Genomic DNA, 18099 nt, shown 5'->3' on the forward strand with positions numbered 1-18099 from the left:
ATGTACCTGGAGAAGCAGAAGGCCTCCCTTCCTTCTCTCTACCTCTGTGTCCCCCAGTGGATACTGTGACTAGCTGAATGTAACTAAATCAAAAATAAGTACACTTGGCAGGAAGTCAGTTTACTAAATGATTTAGGTGCCTTGGGATGGATCTGGAGAGAAGATTTAAGGATATGGGATGTGGAGGGTAGGGGTGATGCCAAGTGACTCAAATAATCAAGTGAACATATTATTTTCTTTTGACACTAATGGAACCTTTGCAGAGTTACACAGCCTCCAGGTGGCAAGCCAGAGGATACTCAGAGCATCATGTCCACTTGGGAAATTAAGCCAAACAGGCAAGACAAAAGAAACAGCATAGGAGGATCTCCTTCAGACTCCAGCAGAAGCCCCAGCAACAGCTGTGGCTGCTGCTCCCACTCCCAGTGCCAAGCCACAACAGCAGCCACTGCCCTGACTTCCAAACTCATATATGGAAAAACACCTGCAGGAGAAATCTGCAGCTTGCCTGTGGTTCTTTGCCAATTCAACCTACTGATCAATCCATTCTTTAGCTACTTAGAAATCTCACAAGCTAAACTTCCAAAATGAAGACAATTAGTTATTCTAGCTGTATCTTAAGAGATCAGTCTTTCAATTATTAATTATACTATACTCCAAAAAGCACTGTTTCACACAGACTAAAGTATATCAAAGAGACATTAGCAAATATATAAGACTTGGTAGTCACAAGGTTCCCAATACTATACTACAACTACTCCACACTCTGAAGACCACTTTTTAAAAGCTACTAAGTCCATACCAGGACTGTTTAGGGAAAAAGGTGGGGGAGCAAATGGTGTGACGTCATTGTTCAAGAAACATCTGAAGAAACTATAAGCTAAAGCACTATTTCCCTAAGTCACAAAAAAACTGTGGTGGCCCATGACATGATTTTTAATAGTTGGTGGAAGAAAATTTGCACAGGCTTCCTGCTCAGGATACCCAGAAGACTGATGCTTCTTTCTCTCCCTGAACGTCAGGACCAGCCTTCAGAGAAGCAGCCATGACCCAGCAGTCCAAGCAGACGTGTGCACCCTGCCACAGCGCCGGGAACATCCTGACCAGCGGCAGAGAGCACCAGTACTAGCAGCTGCACACAGAGTCCTGTCCTGTGTTAGGGGGTTCCGGGGCTCGTAGCCACTGCAACCCACTTCGCACCCTCAAGGAAAAGCCACAGGACACACAGAGAAAAAGGAGTTCTTTTAAGATTTTATTTATTTGACAGAGAGAGAGATCACAAGTAGGCAGAGAAGCAGGCAGAGAGAGAGAGGGAAGCAGGCTCCCTGCTGAGCAGAGTCCCATGTGGGACTCAATCCCAGGACCCTGAGATCATGACCTGAGCCGAAGACAGAGGCTTAACCTGCTGAGCCACCCAGGCGCCCCACCAAAAAGGAGTTATTTTAATTTCATCAAGTTTCTTATGCTTTTTTCTGAGGTGAAGGTCAGTATAAACATCAGGCTGGAGGGAAGAGGAGTAGGTGATCAAGCTTTTCTGCATTCCTTCACCACTGTTCAAAGTGTCCAGAAATCTCTATTAAAATCTGATGTTATCATTTGGCTAACTGAGGACGTACAACCACGTAGGAGTTGGACTGATTAACAAAGAAAATGTTTGTGTAAACACCTTATCTTTTACCTTCAATTAAGCGACAGTGAGCTAAATATCTGACTAGGCACAAAAAGGACCATTCTAATTAAAGGACTTTCTCTGCAGATATTGTTTATGTATTTTGCAAATCAAATACATTTACTATTATATTTCACTGTAGTTTTCTTCCTTCAATTTCTAAAACCTAATAACAGTTATTCTCATTGTATTTATTTTATTCTTACCCATCAATGTCAAATAATACTTGCTTCCCATGTGTATTAGGGATATTAAGCTTTTGCTTCAAACTAAATTAAAATTAAAAAAAGAAGTGAGCTGGTTCAAATAAAAAACCATGTATGTAAGAGTACGCTTAGTACAGAGATAAGGCCGGAATTCTGAAAGTAGTAAGTCAACAACTCCTATCTGAGAAACCCTGCTCTAAGTGAAGGAATGTCACAGAATCAGTACTACTCTCCAAAATGTTTCATGTTCATCTGACATCTCAGGTGTTCAGGACATGGAGGGACAGCGTGACCTATTGTCCAGTTAACAGAAAACCGATGACTCTCTAAGATTCAAAGTCTTAATTTACTTAATATCAGAAGACAGAATTGAAATTTAAGTCCCACTTATTGCTACTACTATATTCATGGAAATATCTGGGGTTTAATTATTTCATAAAGTGGAACAAATACTACTGATTTATCTTCCAGGCACGTTTCCAGCATGGTTTGGGTGGGAGGTAAAGGAATTTGTCTTTTACTGGGATTCATACAGAAATACAAATAAAGCGAGCAATGGGATAAAGTCAAGAAAGAAACTGTGAAAACAACTGCAAGCCTATGTCTGACAAATAGACTACTAAGAAAAGGTTAATGCAGTGTTTTGCAAACTGTGATCCACAGGTCTGCAGAACCACTCAGGACGCTTACTAAAAATGCTGAATCTCGGGCCCCATCACACTCTCAACAAATTTAAAGAGAACACAGGAAGACGCTTGTCTAGTTAGCTTACCAGGTGCTTCCTAGTCATAGGTTGATTACTACTGACTTCATGTACTTTTCAAAACCTTGCCAAAAGTCAAGTCAAACTGCATCACAAATGTTAACCTGAGAGTTTGTTGGCTTTAGGTAGTTCATTTCACTGCACTTCTGTGGAAATTCTGGCTGTCTCACTCTTACCGGCTAGTCAGGGTGTCCTGAAACTACATCCTAAGGTCATCTAAAATGCACAAGTGTCCTGAAAAAGGTGCTTTTATGAGGGAACCTCTGGCTGATTATTCCAGAAGGTAAATCACTTATAAAGAAGCCAAGAGGAAAAACCAAGAGGTCTAGCTGGTAACTGTTCTCAAGAACATTTAACTACTAACTATATAGTAAGAGTAATAAACTGTTGCCCATTTTTCTTCTGTGTGGCAAGCAAAACCCACCCAAGTAAAGTAAAAAGGAACAAACACACTGGAAAAGGAACAATACAGATTTAACATCTGTATTGTTAACATCTCCAATCTATTGTAACATGCTATTTTACTCAAATTATATCTAATGTGTCAGACTATGTCTAAATTTGTTCTTCCATGTATTTCAATAATAAATATCTAATAGTTAAAACATTAAACTAAAATACCTTCATATTACTAAGCAACCAAGCTATTCTAAAGGAAATTACACCCAGGTTTTATTCATGAGTTGAAGCCTTTCTTTTTTTTTTTTTTTTTTTTTTTTTTTTTAAAGATTTTATTTATTTATTTGACAGAGAGATCACAAGTAGACAGAGAGGCAGGCAGAGAGAGAGGAGGAAGCAGGCTCCCTGCTGAGCAGAGAGCCCGATGTGGGGCTCGATCCCAGGACCCTGAGATCATGACCTGAGCCGAAGGCAGCAGCTTAACCCACTGAGCCACCCAGGCGCCCGAGTTGAAGCCTTTCTGACACACCCTATTTCTGGATGGAAAAATTCAATATTAAAAAGGTGTCAATTTTCTCCTTAATTAACATATATATTTCAATATGATTTCCTAACAAAATAACAATGAGCTTTTCTATTTGAGGAAATAATAAAATTTATTTAACAAAACAGAATACCCAGGGAAATTATAAAAGGCAGGTAAATAAGGAAGATCATCGCCATCTAGTATTAAAACATTTTATAGTATAATAGTATTCAAAACTAACAGAATAGTGCAGAAATAATAATAGCTAATATTTACTAAACATTCATTAAGTTAACTACGTGTCTTCAGTAATTTATCATCGTAAACTACTCTATAAGGTAAATACTATTCTTACATCATTTTACCGATGAGGAAACTGAGGCATAAGGAGATTAAATAACCTGCCTAAAAATACAGACGTTAAAAGGAGTCGCATGTGAAGCCAGATAACCTAGTTAGACATCCTGCATGCCTAACCACCACCATCTGATAGACTATGCTGTTTCTCTTAGACTTCAGTACTTGATGAATTGAACATATAAGGGTACCATTTCAAAATATTTGGAAACAATGGCTAATTTAATAGTGTTAAGACAAATAACTAGCCATTTGTTGGACTTTTTTTTTTTAAGTGGATTCCCAATACATCACTCCTTTGACAGGGAGTGTCTTTCACAAGATTTATTTATTTATTTGAGAGAGAGAGAGAGAGAGAGAGAGAACATGAGTGGGAGGGGTGGAGGGAGACTTTCAGCAGGAGCATAGAGCAAGACGCAGGGTTCTATCTCAGGACCCCAAGATCATGACCTGAGACTAAACCAAGATCGGATGCTTAATTGATTGCGCCACCTAAGCAGTCACAAAAGTGATTTTAGAGGAATCAAATATTTTAAGGTAGAAAACTGAAATCATAAAATCATACAAAGAAATATTTTTTTTTAAATAGAAAAGGGCTTTCTAAAACATTAAATTCACAGGCCATAAAAATAAAAGCTGGTCAATTCAACATGATAATTGAAGATAAATGAATAGCAAAGAAATATACACTAATTCAAAAAAAAAAGTCACGGGAAACAGTATTTGTAACATGTAACATACAAAAGGTTAATTTCATTAATGTACAAAGACCCCCTACATATTGATGAGAAAAATAACAACTCAAAAAAAAAAAAAAACCAAAAATCAGAATTTTATGGCATGTGAATTATATTTCAATTCTTGAAAAAAATGGGCAAAGAACATCAAAAAGCAATTCACAGAAACATATACACAAATAGTAAATGAACATATCAAAATATGATCACATTCATTTACATTTAATAATGTGAAAATTAATTCAGGAGATAAAATTTTCCAACTTCAAAATCGACAAAAACTAGTTAAGTTCAGTAATACCAGATTTAGTTCTCTACCATTTCACCTTGAAAAGAATTAGGGCTCCTTGGGCACAGTCGTTAAGCATCTGCCTTCGGCTCAGGTCATGATCCCAGGGTCCTGGGATCGAGCCCCACATCAGGCTCCCTGCTCCACAGGAAGCCTGCTTCTCCCTCTCCCACTCCCCCTGCTTGTATTCCCTCTCTCACTGTCTCTCTCTGTCAAATAAATAAATAAATCTTCAAAAAAAAAAAAAAAAAGAATTAGGACTTCTTTCAGAGATTCCAGTTCTGGGGTCGAAAATTGACAAATGAGCCTGAAATAGCTTGCCCACCAGAAAGCAAAGAAGCTATGAATGACTTCTGGAGTACTATCAAAAAAACATGGAATCAGCTTGAAGGGACTCTTACCAACCAAAAATGGGAGTTTTTGAGCATTATAAAGACTAAAGACAGCAATTAATTGAAACATTCCAGAAATGTTTAAGACTAAAAGCCCTTGACAAAATTTAAAAACAAAAAGAAAAAAAAAAGTCAAATATCCAAGTTATCAGAACACCAACTCATTCTTAAAACTGGTAAAGGGGAAAAAAATTAAACAGTCATCTGTCTTTCTTACATGAACTGTATACCAAGGTAACTCAATACTTGATGAATGACCATGTTCTTTAGTGGAAAATTCCAATTAATAAACACAGAAAAGAATAATAGAATATCACCAATTCTCAGGGCTCCTGGGTGGCTCAGTCAGTTGGGTGTCTGCCTTTGTCTTGGGTCATGACCTCAGGGTCCTGGGATCAAGCCCCAAGTCAGGTTCCCTGCTCAGCAGGAAGTCTGCTTCTCCCTCTCCCTTTGCCCTTCTCCCACTCGTGCTCTCTCTCTCTCTCTCTCAAATAAATAAATAAAATCTTAAAAAAAAAAAAAAAAAGGAAATCACCAACTCTCTTAAGTTAGTGATCCTTCTGTTCCAAGAGAAAAAGGAAAGAGAAAAAATACCCTCTAGGATTACTCCTTTTTCCTTTTTTTTTTTTTCCTTACGATTAGCTCCCATTATCTGTAAATTTTTTTTAAGATTTTATTTACTTATTTGACAGAGAGAGATACAGTGAGAGAGGGAACATAAGCAGGGGGAGTGGGAGAGGGAGAGAGTGTTCCCTCTCTCACTGTGTCTCCCTCTCAGCAGGGAGCCCAACATGGGGCTTGATCCCAAGACCCTCAGATCATGACTTGAGCTGAAGGCAGAAGTCTAATGACTGAGCCACCCAGGTGCCCCTATTACCTGAAAATTTTTAAAAACTGAGTTGACACTCTTCTATTACAATCATTATTAGCAAATTTGTGCTTTTTAACACTGTTTATTGTCCTGTCACTATTTTGAGAAAACAAAAACCTTCTATTAACAATGAAGTTACAGTATACACCAAAGAGCCTCTTTTTCCTAGGAAGATTCTAGTTTCTAATGACTGTTTTCAAATGGAAATCACAATACCGAACACTAACAGTAGGTTTCTTAACTAATCTATCTGCATATCCCGTAGGAAAATGTGTCAGATTCAGTCTTGAGAACGAAGGAATCATATGTACCAAACAGGTTTTCACTTCCTACAACATAGAGAATCAGACTGGGTATAAACTATTCAAGCTCTCGCAAAAAGAAAAGCTCTCCCAACACTCCTAGAGAGAAGACAAAAATGCTTACCCATATTTTCCAAAGAGTGAAACCGTTGTTCCTCCCACAGGCACTGCCTTCCCTGGTCCATACACATCCCATATTGTGAGGGCCACCTGAGCATTCCTGGGCAGGTCAGGGTACTTTACAGGCAGTTTCAGCCATTCATTCCAGCTATGGGAATAAAGTCAACATAAATATAACACTAAGAAAATAAAATATATATATGTGTGTGGGTGTGTATAAACTTCCTTTTAAATTAACAAACCATAAGAAGATTTGTCCAGAGAAAATGTCCCAGAAGATTAGGTTAATACTACAAAAAATGTGGCACTTACCTTAATTTTAATGAAGGCAACTTCAAGTTTAAACACAGAACACATGAAAAAAATTTTTGAAAAACCAAGCTCATGAAAATTAACACTAGTAAATTCTTTAATCAAGAAATTCGGGGCGCCTGGGTGGCACAGTCGGCTAAGCAGCTACCTTCAGCTCAGGTCATGTATCCTGCATTGAGCCTCCCAAGGTACTGAATAACACTCACTGAAGGAACAACAAAACTGTACCACATAATCTACCAAATAAGAAGAGACAAGACTTTAAATTCAGGACCCACAAGAGTGTTCTGGAAAAACAGGACCTTCATGTTCATTATTTACCTTGCATCTCAACAATAGTTTGCTAACCATACCAGGATCAAAAAACCATGAACTTTAAAAAACTTAGTTTCATATTTAAAATAAGAATAAAAATCTGATCCGAATAGATGACAACAGGTGTGTTTTTGTTGTCTGAGAGATTTCATCAAATCTGAGCACCAAACATCAGGTAGGACAATTCAGACTATCTATCCAGAAATGTTCACGTGTTTGGGCCATAGGGTGGTAGAAAATATAAAGATGTTACATCTGTTTTTTGGTTTGGGTCATTTTGTGAATCAGTCTAGCTCCTACAAAAATATGTCAATATACTGAATACAAACATAATTCAAATATAAATCCACTTCTACTTAAATAGCATAATACTAATATATATAAGACCTTATTCCATCTGAGTAGGTTACTGCTTTAAACTATTGGATCAATGCTTATAGGTCTTAAATCCAATTTTTTTTTTTTTAATTTTCCTCCTGAATCCCTAACAAATCATACTTGCAACATCTATAAAGAAATGGGAGAATAGTCTGGAACCCACCATGTGCAAGACACAACTTACTTCCATCTTGTACTAAATGCTTTGTAGGATGTTCTCACTGGCAAGGCCAGAGGCTTCCCTTCTGCAAAAACTTGACAAGTAACATAAAGGTCAGAGCATGTCTCTTGATACAGTCCTGAAAACTTCAACATTGGGTCTTCTAGAACAGCTTTATAACTCTTCTGTTCTCTCTTCCCTTCCAAACTTCCTCTGGAGGCATAAGAACAATAATGATTAGATGTATTTTTTAAGCATATACACAACAAATACTAAGAACAGTTTATGGTTGTATCACAGTAACCTTCTGATGCCTCAACATTTTCTTGCATATAAAATTAAAATAAACTTTACATCTAATAAAGGTAAAAATAAGTCCCAACATATCTAAGATCATTCCAATCTTCACCAACATATTTCTCTATTTTAGGCTTTTACTTTATTTTAAATCCTCTCACCAACTCTTGATCTACCTTCTAGACATCATCAGCTTTCCAGACCTTAAGTTTCCCTTTATTAATTTCAAGCTGAGCACTTACTCATGTATTCATCCAACAAACATTCACTGTACTAGGCACAGAAGACCAAAAATGAAAGATGAGATAAATACAACATTAAAAGAAAATATTAAAACTTCACTTCCACTTATTTTTAACTCAATATTTTTCAATACTCTTTCAATTTTGTTACTGTGTAAATATATTATCTGGTAAGTTCTTTAAATTAAAAAAATACAATGTTATAGATCATAAAAGATATGTACAAGACATTAAAAAGGAGGTAGGAACATTGCTTGGACATCAAGATTATGTTAAATATTGTGCCAGAGATTTTATATATTCTCTCTTTTCACCCTTTTCTCATTTTATAAATAATGAAGCAGACACTCAGCAATCAAACTCATTATTCAAGTTCACAAAATAAGTACGAGAGCTGGCAAAAGAGGCCTAAGTGGGGTGCCTGGGTGGCTCAGTCAGTTAGGAGTCTGTCTTTGGCTCAGGTCATGATCTCAGGGTCCTGGGATCAAGCCCCATGTCAGGCTCCCTGCTCAGTGGGGAGCCTGCTTCTCTCTCTCTGCCCCTTCCCCTGCTAGTGCTCTCTCTAAAATAAATAAATAAAATCTATTAAAAAGAAAAAAAGAGGCCAAAGCCAATGTCCTTCCTACTACAGAAAGGCATACCAAAAAGTCTCAGGAGCATGTAAACTTGCTTCAGAGCAAGAGCTTAGTATCCCAGATTGATGTCTGAAATGAGCCCAAACAATATATGAGAAAAGAGAGCCAAAAAGGCAGGGAGTCATCCTAGAAGGAAAAAATACCATATACAGATGCAAAGAAGCAAGAAGGTATGTTTGGGAAACTACAAGTTGTTTGGCATAGCTAAAGCATAAAGCTCAAGGGGTAAAGAAGCTAAAGATGAGAATGAAAAGTAGGTAGAATATAAAGCTAGTATCCACCATATTCACTACAGTGCCTGACACAAAGTGAACATTCAAAAATATGATAAAAAAAATTATTTGAAGTGGGAGTAATGTAATCAGAGTTGTACTTTTGGCAGGAGTGTAAGAACATAATGGAGAGGAGGGACTGAAAGCGAGGAAATCCGTTAGAAGACTTTCAGTCCACATTAAAAGGAAAAAGGTAGACTAAGGCCAGGATTGTGGGGTTAAAAAAAAAAAAAAGGTGGCATCGATCAACGATATGAAGGTAGATTCCAGACAATTTGTGAATGATTAAACAGAGAAGGTAAGAAAGGGATGTATGCAGAACTCAGTTTCCTGTCTTAACCAACTCGATTAATTATGCCAACAATCGCCAAAATAAGTGAGACAATACAGGAAGATCAGAATCAGAAGAGTAGGCTTAATGGTATGCTAGTCTCAGACAAGTTGCTTTCAAAGTGCTTTGGCACATCCAAAGTGACCATGTCTTGCAGGCAGTTTGATATCCAGTTATGGTGCTAGGAAAAGAGACATCAAATTGCAACTTGTTAATTAAAACTGTCACAATAAACTAAAACCCTGGGGAGAATAAACTGAATTAAAGAATTCATTATTCTTTCATTATATGATTCTAAGTTGATACTCCTTGCCCCCAATGATCAACAACGGCAGTCTTAGAAGCTAAAAGATGGTTAGTATTAAATTTTGCCAAACTTCTAATTTATGCTTTAACTTTGCCTCAAAATACTACTGAATGTGTGTCTGTTAATGACAGACCAATTTTTTTTTTTTACTTTTCTCTTTCCTTTTAGGGTTCAAAGATCTTTAAAAAAAAAAAAAATCATTCCTATGTCCAAAAAAATACTGACAGGAATGAGACTGAAGGAAAGCCCTTTATCAAATGAGAGCAATGCAGTCCTGTATAAGCATGTAGTGCCACATGCTGCAGAAATTTCCTGAAATGGGTGTGTAAATTATTTTACAAAACTATAGTTTGGTTCTTGAAATATTATTTTTACTATCACCACAAAATGGATAGTAAAAGATTTGTCAGAGTCTGAAGTAAGTAACTTCTGAAAATAAAAACGATCTTTCAAAGGTGCACCTGACAGCTGAAAAAATGTATTCACTGCATGTGTGAACATAAGATGAATACTGACTAAACATATAACGAATGATGATATGATTAATAATTTGTGATAGGATTCACACATGAAAACACTTCTTTAAGGCTGCCTTAAAATGACATAATTTCCAACTCAGTCCTACCCACCCCCAATCTCGGTTTCACTAATCTCATCTCAAAATATTATGCCCTTGGCCTTTACTTCAACTGTAATGCTCCAAAATCTTCCTGCAAAGCCTTTTCTCCTATCTTCTGGTCCCTTTGCAACTGACACTCTCATCTTCGACTGACTCCTAACTTCCCTGGCTAAACAATGCCACAATGTCCCAAGATTCAACCTAAGTCTCTATCACCCCCCGTGATTCTAATACTGTATCCATGCACTCATGTTATTCTCAACTACCAGATCTGCCCGTGTCTAATTTCTGTACCCTCCATTCCACCTGCCAGCCCGGTTCTAAAGATCTTCCAACTATTAACGGCAGGAGGACGACTTTACTGAAACTTGATTTCTTAATCTATAAAACGTAAAAACCCTCAAAAGGTTGCTGTCGGCAGCAAAATGCTTTGAAGAAAGTAAAACACCGTGAAACTTGAGGGCATTTTCTACTGCTATCCTTGTCCCAGAGACCTAGTCCTCAATTCCTTCACAAGGCTCCCCTCTCCACCTCCGGTTCTCCTCCGCTTCCCTGGCTACAGCCCTCCCAGCCGCCCCCAGGACGGTCTTCAGGCTATTAACCACTTCTCCCCGCCAACCCACAGGCCCCCATCTCAGCGTCCCGAAGCCCCAGCAATGCCAGTCACTGTCCCGATTCTCTTACATCTTAAGCTGCACGTTGATGTCCAGGTCACAACTGTAAATGTAGTGAAACTTCTCCGCTTCCCCCATGGCACTCCCTGCAAAAGCAGAACCAACTGCTGGAAGCAAGGCGCTGGAAAGACGCCGGGAGAGAACAGGCTAAGCCCCACAACACAGGCGCTTCCGGTTCCGCCTCTCCCACCTGGCGCCACCAATCCCTGCCCGGAGCGCGACCCGGCGCAACGGAACTCCCGCCCAACTTTTCCTTCTGCGCATGTGCAAAAGGGGCCCAACATATTGCTTAAGGGTAAGATTCCGGAAATACAGCCTATCTAGTTACATTCCAGGCTTCCTGTGTTTTTCCTGTCTTAACAGAACTTTTTTTTTTTTTTTTTTTTTTAAAGTAGCGCTGTCGTTTGAGCTCTGTTTCTAAAATCAAAAGAAAATTCGACCCCAAAAGAATGTTAACAGCCTTCATTGATTGCAGGCTAAACAGAGAGCAATCACTAGTATTAGAATTTTGCCAAGTTTTATTTCTAGTGGCCTTTCCAAAAATTGCAGATTTAATCACTTATTTGCTATCTCAAGCTAAGATTTCCTCTTTGTGCTGTATGGAGTGGAGAAAGGACTAGACAAAGAGCAGTTTGGCAATACCGATATTTATGCACTTTGGGCAAAGCATTTGGTACTTGTTTACACTGGTAATATTCAGACCCAATGTAGTTTTCAAGACAGCCCTAGTTAGACCTAGAAACATCCAATAAGATCTAGAACTCAGTTTTCTGAACTCCTAAAATGCTTGTTTTTAATAATATTTAATATTATTTAAACTCGTAATCTTTATTTCCAACTAGATTGGATACTCTTGGAAGGCAAGAATAGTGTGTCATTTATTTCTATATCTATCCCTGTTAGTGCTTAATACATTTTTGAGTTTAATAATTCCTATTTTTATTTTTGGTGATATTGAATAAAATTCTCCATTCTGTATATTCCTATTTTTGAGATGCCACATTGTGACAAGGACATGGCTAGAGTTTGTGTAAATTATAGTAATTAAGGGGGAAACCTTTCAAGGAAAGTTTAAAAGGAGTGTAGCTGTTGAAGCTGGAAAGGCAAAACATAGCTCATGCCCAATGTTTTGGCCAAAGTAAGTTCTCAAAAATATTTGTGAAAGTAAGACTATGGAAAAAACATGATAGTTATCCTCCTGTAACTTTAAAGTTCCCACAAAAAGAGAACAGAGTTGATATGTTCTTAAGCATAACTACTACCAATGGTTGGAATTTATAGGAAAGGAAGTATCAGCAAACAATAAAAATTAAACTTTCTAGTCATCAGAGCTGGTAACAGTAAAACAAATAGTTACAAATGCCCTGTCTATGGGATAATTCCAGCAATGAGTGTGAGGTTTGATGTGAAACAGGTTTATCAAAATTAAATAAAATAGTGACAGTTATGAGAAATTAAACCAGGGTCTCTTATACTAAAAAAATAAAAATAAGATAAAATAAAATAGTGACAGTTTGTGAAGGACAAATTCTCTGAACCGGGTGTTGACTTAAATTACTTTTATTATTAGACCTAAGTAAAACTTAGTAAAAAGTGAAACGTAGGGGACATTGGGGAGGGTATGTGCTATGATGAGTGCTGTGAAATGTGTAAACCTGGCGATTCACAGACCTGTACCCCTGGGGATAAAAATACATTATATGTTTATTAAAATTTAAAAAAAAAAGTAAAACTTAGGTAGGCGCCTAGTGGCTCCACTGGTTAAACACCTGCCTTCGGCTCTGGTCATGATCTTGGGGTCCTGGGATTGAGCCCCATGTCAGGCTCCCTGTCCATCAGGGAGTCTGCTTCTCCCTCCCTTCCTGCCCCTCCCCACTGTTCCTGCTCTCTCTTGCTCTATTTCTCTCAAATAGATACATAAAATCTTTAAAAAATAAAAATAAAATAAAATAAAATGATCGTTAAAAAGAAGAAAGAAATGATTATATCATGAGGTTAAAATGACATAATTCCTTTTCTTCAGTTAAAAAAAAAATGCTTTTACAAGTTTTCTATTTACTCAAGGTGTTTTAGAACCTAATTACATGACAGAACAAATGATGTCAGGAAACTTGAAAACTCCTACCTCATAAACCAAGACTCTTGGCCTCTTACCAAGTTACAATGTGGAAAATGATGGACTTCGACAAAGTCTGCTAAGATCCTGAGGAGGAACCCACAGACCTGAACAGTTCTATTCAAGAAGGTAATTTCTATCTGCTAGAAAATGGTAAAAAAAAAAAAAAAAAAATCAAAAGCATGAGGTATTCTGGGAAATAATAAACATATCTTACATATATATATATATCTTACATAAGTAATGTAATGTAATTATTATATATGTATATATTATATATTATTACATAATACTTCTATTATGTAATAGAAGAAGCTCTACTTTCTGTGTTGCAATTGAGAAAAGTAAACTTGTAGTAGCTGAATGATATCCCTATCAAGAATCTCAGCTATAAAAGAGGAATGGAGTCCTATCTCCTATCCCTAGGAACATTGTTTATAGGGAGCTCTGTGTGTCTTCACCTTTCTCACTAATAGGAGAGTGATCTCTCGTGTAGACCCTGGAAAGGAGAACTAAGAAACAGTGTGATAAATATCTGATTATTATTTATAGACTTTGAGTCAAGATTTTACAAGATTTTGGGAGCACCTGGGTGTCTTGGTTGATTGAGTGTCTGACTCTTGGTTTTGGCTTGGGTCATCATCTCTGGGTCATGGGATCAAGCCCCCATGTTGGGCTCTGTACTGGATGAGGAGTCTGCTTGAGATTTTCTCTCTCCTTCCCTCTGCTTCTCCCCCTACTCATGCTCACTCATGGGGTCTCTCAAATAAATAAAAAAAAATTTTTTTAATTTAGAGATTTATTTATTTGAGAGAGAGAGCATGTGCAAACATGGCAGAGGCAGAGGGAGAAGCAGGCTTAGCAGGGAGCCTGATGTGGGGCATGATCCCGGGAATCCGGGATCATGACGTGAGCCAAAGCCAGATGCTTAACCGACTGAGCCACCCAGGCGCCCTGAAAAGATTTTTAACTCTGGGCTTTTATAAAATCATACTAGATCCTGGAAGAGTCTCTAACCCCCTCCCCCACCTCTGCCAGAAGAACTTCTGTTAGATCTTTTCCCTGCAAGCCTAAGCTGGTTTCCTCGGAGAGAGACCTCCTCTGACCTCACCTTTCTTCCCAGCACTGATTAAGTCATCTCACTCAAAAATTCATCCCTCTTCGCATTCTTCACAAATTTTCAAGAGTTTCTGTCACAATAATTTGGTTAGTGGCTGTCTCCCCCAGTAGGCTATGAGCTCTGTAAGAGAAAAGTTATGTAGGCTTTATTCAGCATGGCATCCTACTTCAGTTCCTAGCACAGGGAAGATGTTATATAAGCAAAGTAGGGAAGAAACTAGCATTTGAAAAACTACTATATGTCAGATAACAGGTTAGGCAATTTCACGTGTATTATTTAATTAGTTCAACAAATTAATGAAGTAAGTGTTGTTACCCTATTTTACAGAAAAGTAACAATAAGTTAGATTAAGTGATTTGTATATCATGAATAACTTAATACGTTGCAGAGCTAAGTGGGTCTGACTCCAAAAGGCATGACATTTTTACTGACCTACACAGAAATATTCCAGGACAATTTCTGAACTTATTTTTTGCAACAGAAAATAAATTATTAATGGCAGTATCTTTAGCATCCTCCATGTTATTTAGCACTGCTGTTGATCCCTCTGCCTCTCTGTAGATTATCTTCTCAGGTAAGCATCTTGAATTATTACAGATTAACTCCACAGAGGGGGGAGATTTTGGTCCACTTAGCATCCTTGAAGATCATCCATTTACGTAGTAAGTATTTACTGAGTACTTAAAATGTGCCATGAACCACACAGGCATTATATTAGACATTGACCTCTCCAGTATCACCAGAGAGAAAATGGTATTCCCCATCTGTTTGTGATGCCACCACTGGCATCCCTCAGTATGCGATGTTCCCTATGTCATCATGCAGCATGTCCTGTAAGATCATAGGGCACAATGAGCTTTAATTTGTTCTGTGGATATTGTGGGATGACAATGACTTTAGATATTGCTGAGAATTCACTGTTGTTAGGAAACCCATTGCAACGAGTGCATTGTCAGCTCACATTATGTTTGATCTGCAATTTTGATCTGTGTTCATTCTTTACTTGTGCTTCTACAAGCTCCACAGGACAGAGATGCTGCTGTTATTTTTGGCACTTCTTATTGCCTTGCCTGTGTGCATTTGTGTTTGTGCATGAATATTTAATCACAGAGAGGTTGCTGACCCGACACTCAGTCTTGCTTCTCTGAGACAGAAGGAAGAGGAGCAATCAGGGTCGGAGTCCGTAGACAATAATTAGTGACACAAGTAATTCCTTGTGATCTCTTGAGTCATTTTAAGTCACTTTGCCACCTACCCAGATGCTGTAAATGCACAGGGAAAGAGTAACAGAGACTCTAAAAGAAAAGGAAAGACCCTCACTGTGTTGTAGGAATTTATCTTTTAATAAGAAACAAAACAAAAAGCTTATGTAAACACTAAAAGAAACCCTGGAATGAAAAAGAATGGGCGGGGGGGAAGGAGGAGAATCGTTCACTTGAGAGTCTGCTTGGATTTAAGCCATGCATTAGTGTGAGAGCTCCAAAAGTTAATACTCTTTCTAGAACGAGAGGGATACTTGTCAGGCTGGAGGGGGGATTTAATAAGTGAACAGGCTTAAGGCTCAAAGGAGAGAATGTGAGAAATAAAACACTGGGACTTCGTCTTCTCAGAGAAACCAAGTCTAGCTAAGGTGCAGGGGCAAAACATTGTCTCTTTTTCTGTCTTAAAAACTGTAGGAGCAAAAAGAATTAAAAAAAAAAAAAACTGTAGGAGGATGTCATGGAGAGGACATGACCACTGGTTGACCCTGGTGCTGGCTCCAGGCAGTCACAGGCTCCTCACCCCCTATCCCCTGTCCCATATTATACGGTGTGCTATGGAAACCACTATGGTTTCCCATAGTGGGAGCTGTTTGGAAGGATTCAGCCTTGTTGAGCAATGTGGTGTTGAGACCCTCTGGATAGTACACGTGACTGAGCCCTGTTAAGGCCTCAGTATAAACTGTCAAAATTCTAACAGGCTGGTACAGAGATCCACTCATCTTGAGACAGTCAATTACCTGTTGGTAATTCCTTTGCTTATGAGACCACAACTTCCCGAAACTGGAGGGGCCAGCCTCTTTCTTCCCATCTCTCCTGCCTCTCCATTTTGGAGAGGGATGAAGTTTCAGATTTTCCCTGGGGACTCCCTGTTTGGGGAACCAACAAATACAAAACAACACAAAAGTGCTGTTCAATACTGGGGTTCTTCATGGCAGTTAAGAGGAAGCAGAGGCTTTCCAGTCCTCAGAGACTAGTTAGAATTGGAGCTAAGTTTTTGTTGTTTTGTGTAATGGTAATTTTCTTTTTGCCTCTTAATGTTCACTTAAAGACATCAGTCTCAAATAATATCTTTCCCATTATTCTATATTCAGATTGTACCTTTATCTTCACCCAGTAGAGGAACACCGATTCCTGTTATTTACAGTAGTTATGTTTTATAAGGTCACAGAACAGTGAGTTAGTGAATATTGAAATATTGCTCTTAGGGGAAATAAAAGGTTATGTTCCTACAAGCCTCCAACCATAGCATTTTCATCAAACAATGAATATATAAGCTTCTTTGGTGTATACGTCTGCTTAAAGACACCTTATTTTATATATATATATATAGATAGATATAGATATAGATATATATACACACACATATAGATATATATATCTATATCTATATATATATCTCGTTGGTTTGTTAACATTGAACTCATGGCCAAAGCACTATAACTCACACCAGAATGAAACTTACCTACCACATGTATTTTCTCTAGGAGGCCCATTACATTCTTCTCGTGTTAGAAACACCAGAGGGCACTTCAGCACTGCACTTGGGGGCCATTTTAAACAAGGAAATCACCACTGCAAAACACACACACACACACACACACACACACACAAAACAAACCTCAGCATGGCACTAAAAGACTGCAAAAAAGACCATTTGTTCAAATTTTGAGGTGTTAAGAAGACCCAGCATTATTGTTTTGTTTGATCTCAGCTGGGAATGTGTACATCAGGTGACTCAGACATTCCACTGCTCTTTGCCTGTCTGTAATGGCTGTGAATATTCATTTGGGGGTTACAGATAAATCTGAATGAGCAACCAAATGCATAAATATGGAATCCATGAATAATGAGAATTGGCTGTATTTGTTCCCCAAAGACAAGGAAAAGCCTCCCTAGATCAACGTGTATATGAAGTGCCAGGGAATCTTACTAAAATGAGGGTTCTGATTCAGTGAGTGTGAGCTGCGGGTCTGGGAGTCTTCATATATAATGAGTGATGCTCAAACTGTCTTGAGTAGTACTAATCTGCACCATCCATTTCTCTTCATTTAGTGACACAGAAATTGAGTTCTGGAGGGATTAAAGCAAATTGCTGAGGTCAAGATTATAGAGTTGGAACTGGAGTAAAATGTGCCTCTGTGCCCCTGGAGTACAGTAGGCCTCTGGTGTGTTAACAGACACAAAATTAAATTTATGGTTAGGGCTTCCTATGCCTGGTCTCTACTTCTCCCCTTCTCCATTCCTTTCCCAAATCTTTTTTGCATTTCCTGAAAGCCAACTATATCTTATGGAGGGTCTTTTTGATACTTCTTAGGAAGAACTAAAGGTTTGGGGTACCTGGGTTGCTCAGTCAGTTAAACATCTGCCAACAGCTCAGGTCATGATCACAAGACCGTGGGATGGAGCCCTGGGCTTCCCACTGAGCGGA

General features: G+C 38.3%; 1 protein-coding gene across 1 annotated transcript in view; it reads right to left on the minus strand.

The window, feature by feature from the left end:
• The window catches only part of PIK3C3 (phosphatidylinositol 3-kinase catalytic subunit type 3), a 138431-nt gene extending 127074 nt beyond the window's left edge, over positions 1-11357 (minus strand). The window contains exons 1-3 of the mRNA XM_080821014.1: positions 11184-11357; positions 7821-8009; positions 6636-6779 (exon numbers count right to left, since the gene is read on the minus strand). Coding sequence (XP_080677140.1) covers positions 6636-6779; positions 7821-8009; positions 11184-11251 — 401 coding nt within the window. The 5' untranslated portion in view covers positions 11252-11357. The remainder of the gene's footprint in view (positions 1-6635; positions 6780-7820; positions 8010-11183) is intronic.
• Between the last annotated feature and the right edge of the window lie 6742 nt (positions 11358-18099).

This window comes from Martes martes (genome assembly GCF_963455335.1).
Source record: "Martes martes genome assembly, chromosome: 13".
NCBI classification, from domain to species: Eukaryota; Metazoa; Chordata; class Mammalia; order Carnivora; family Mustelidae; genus Martes; species Martes martes.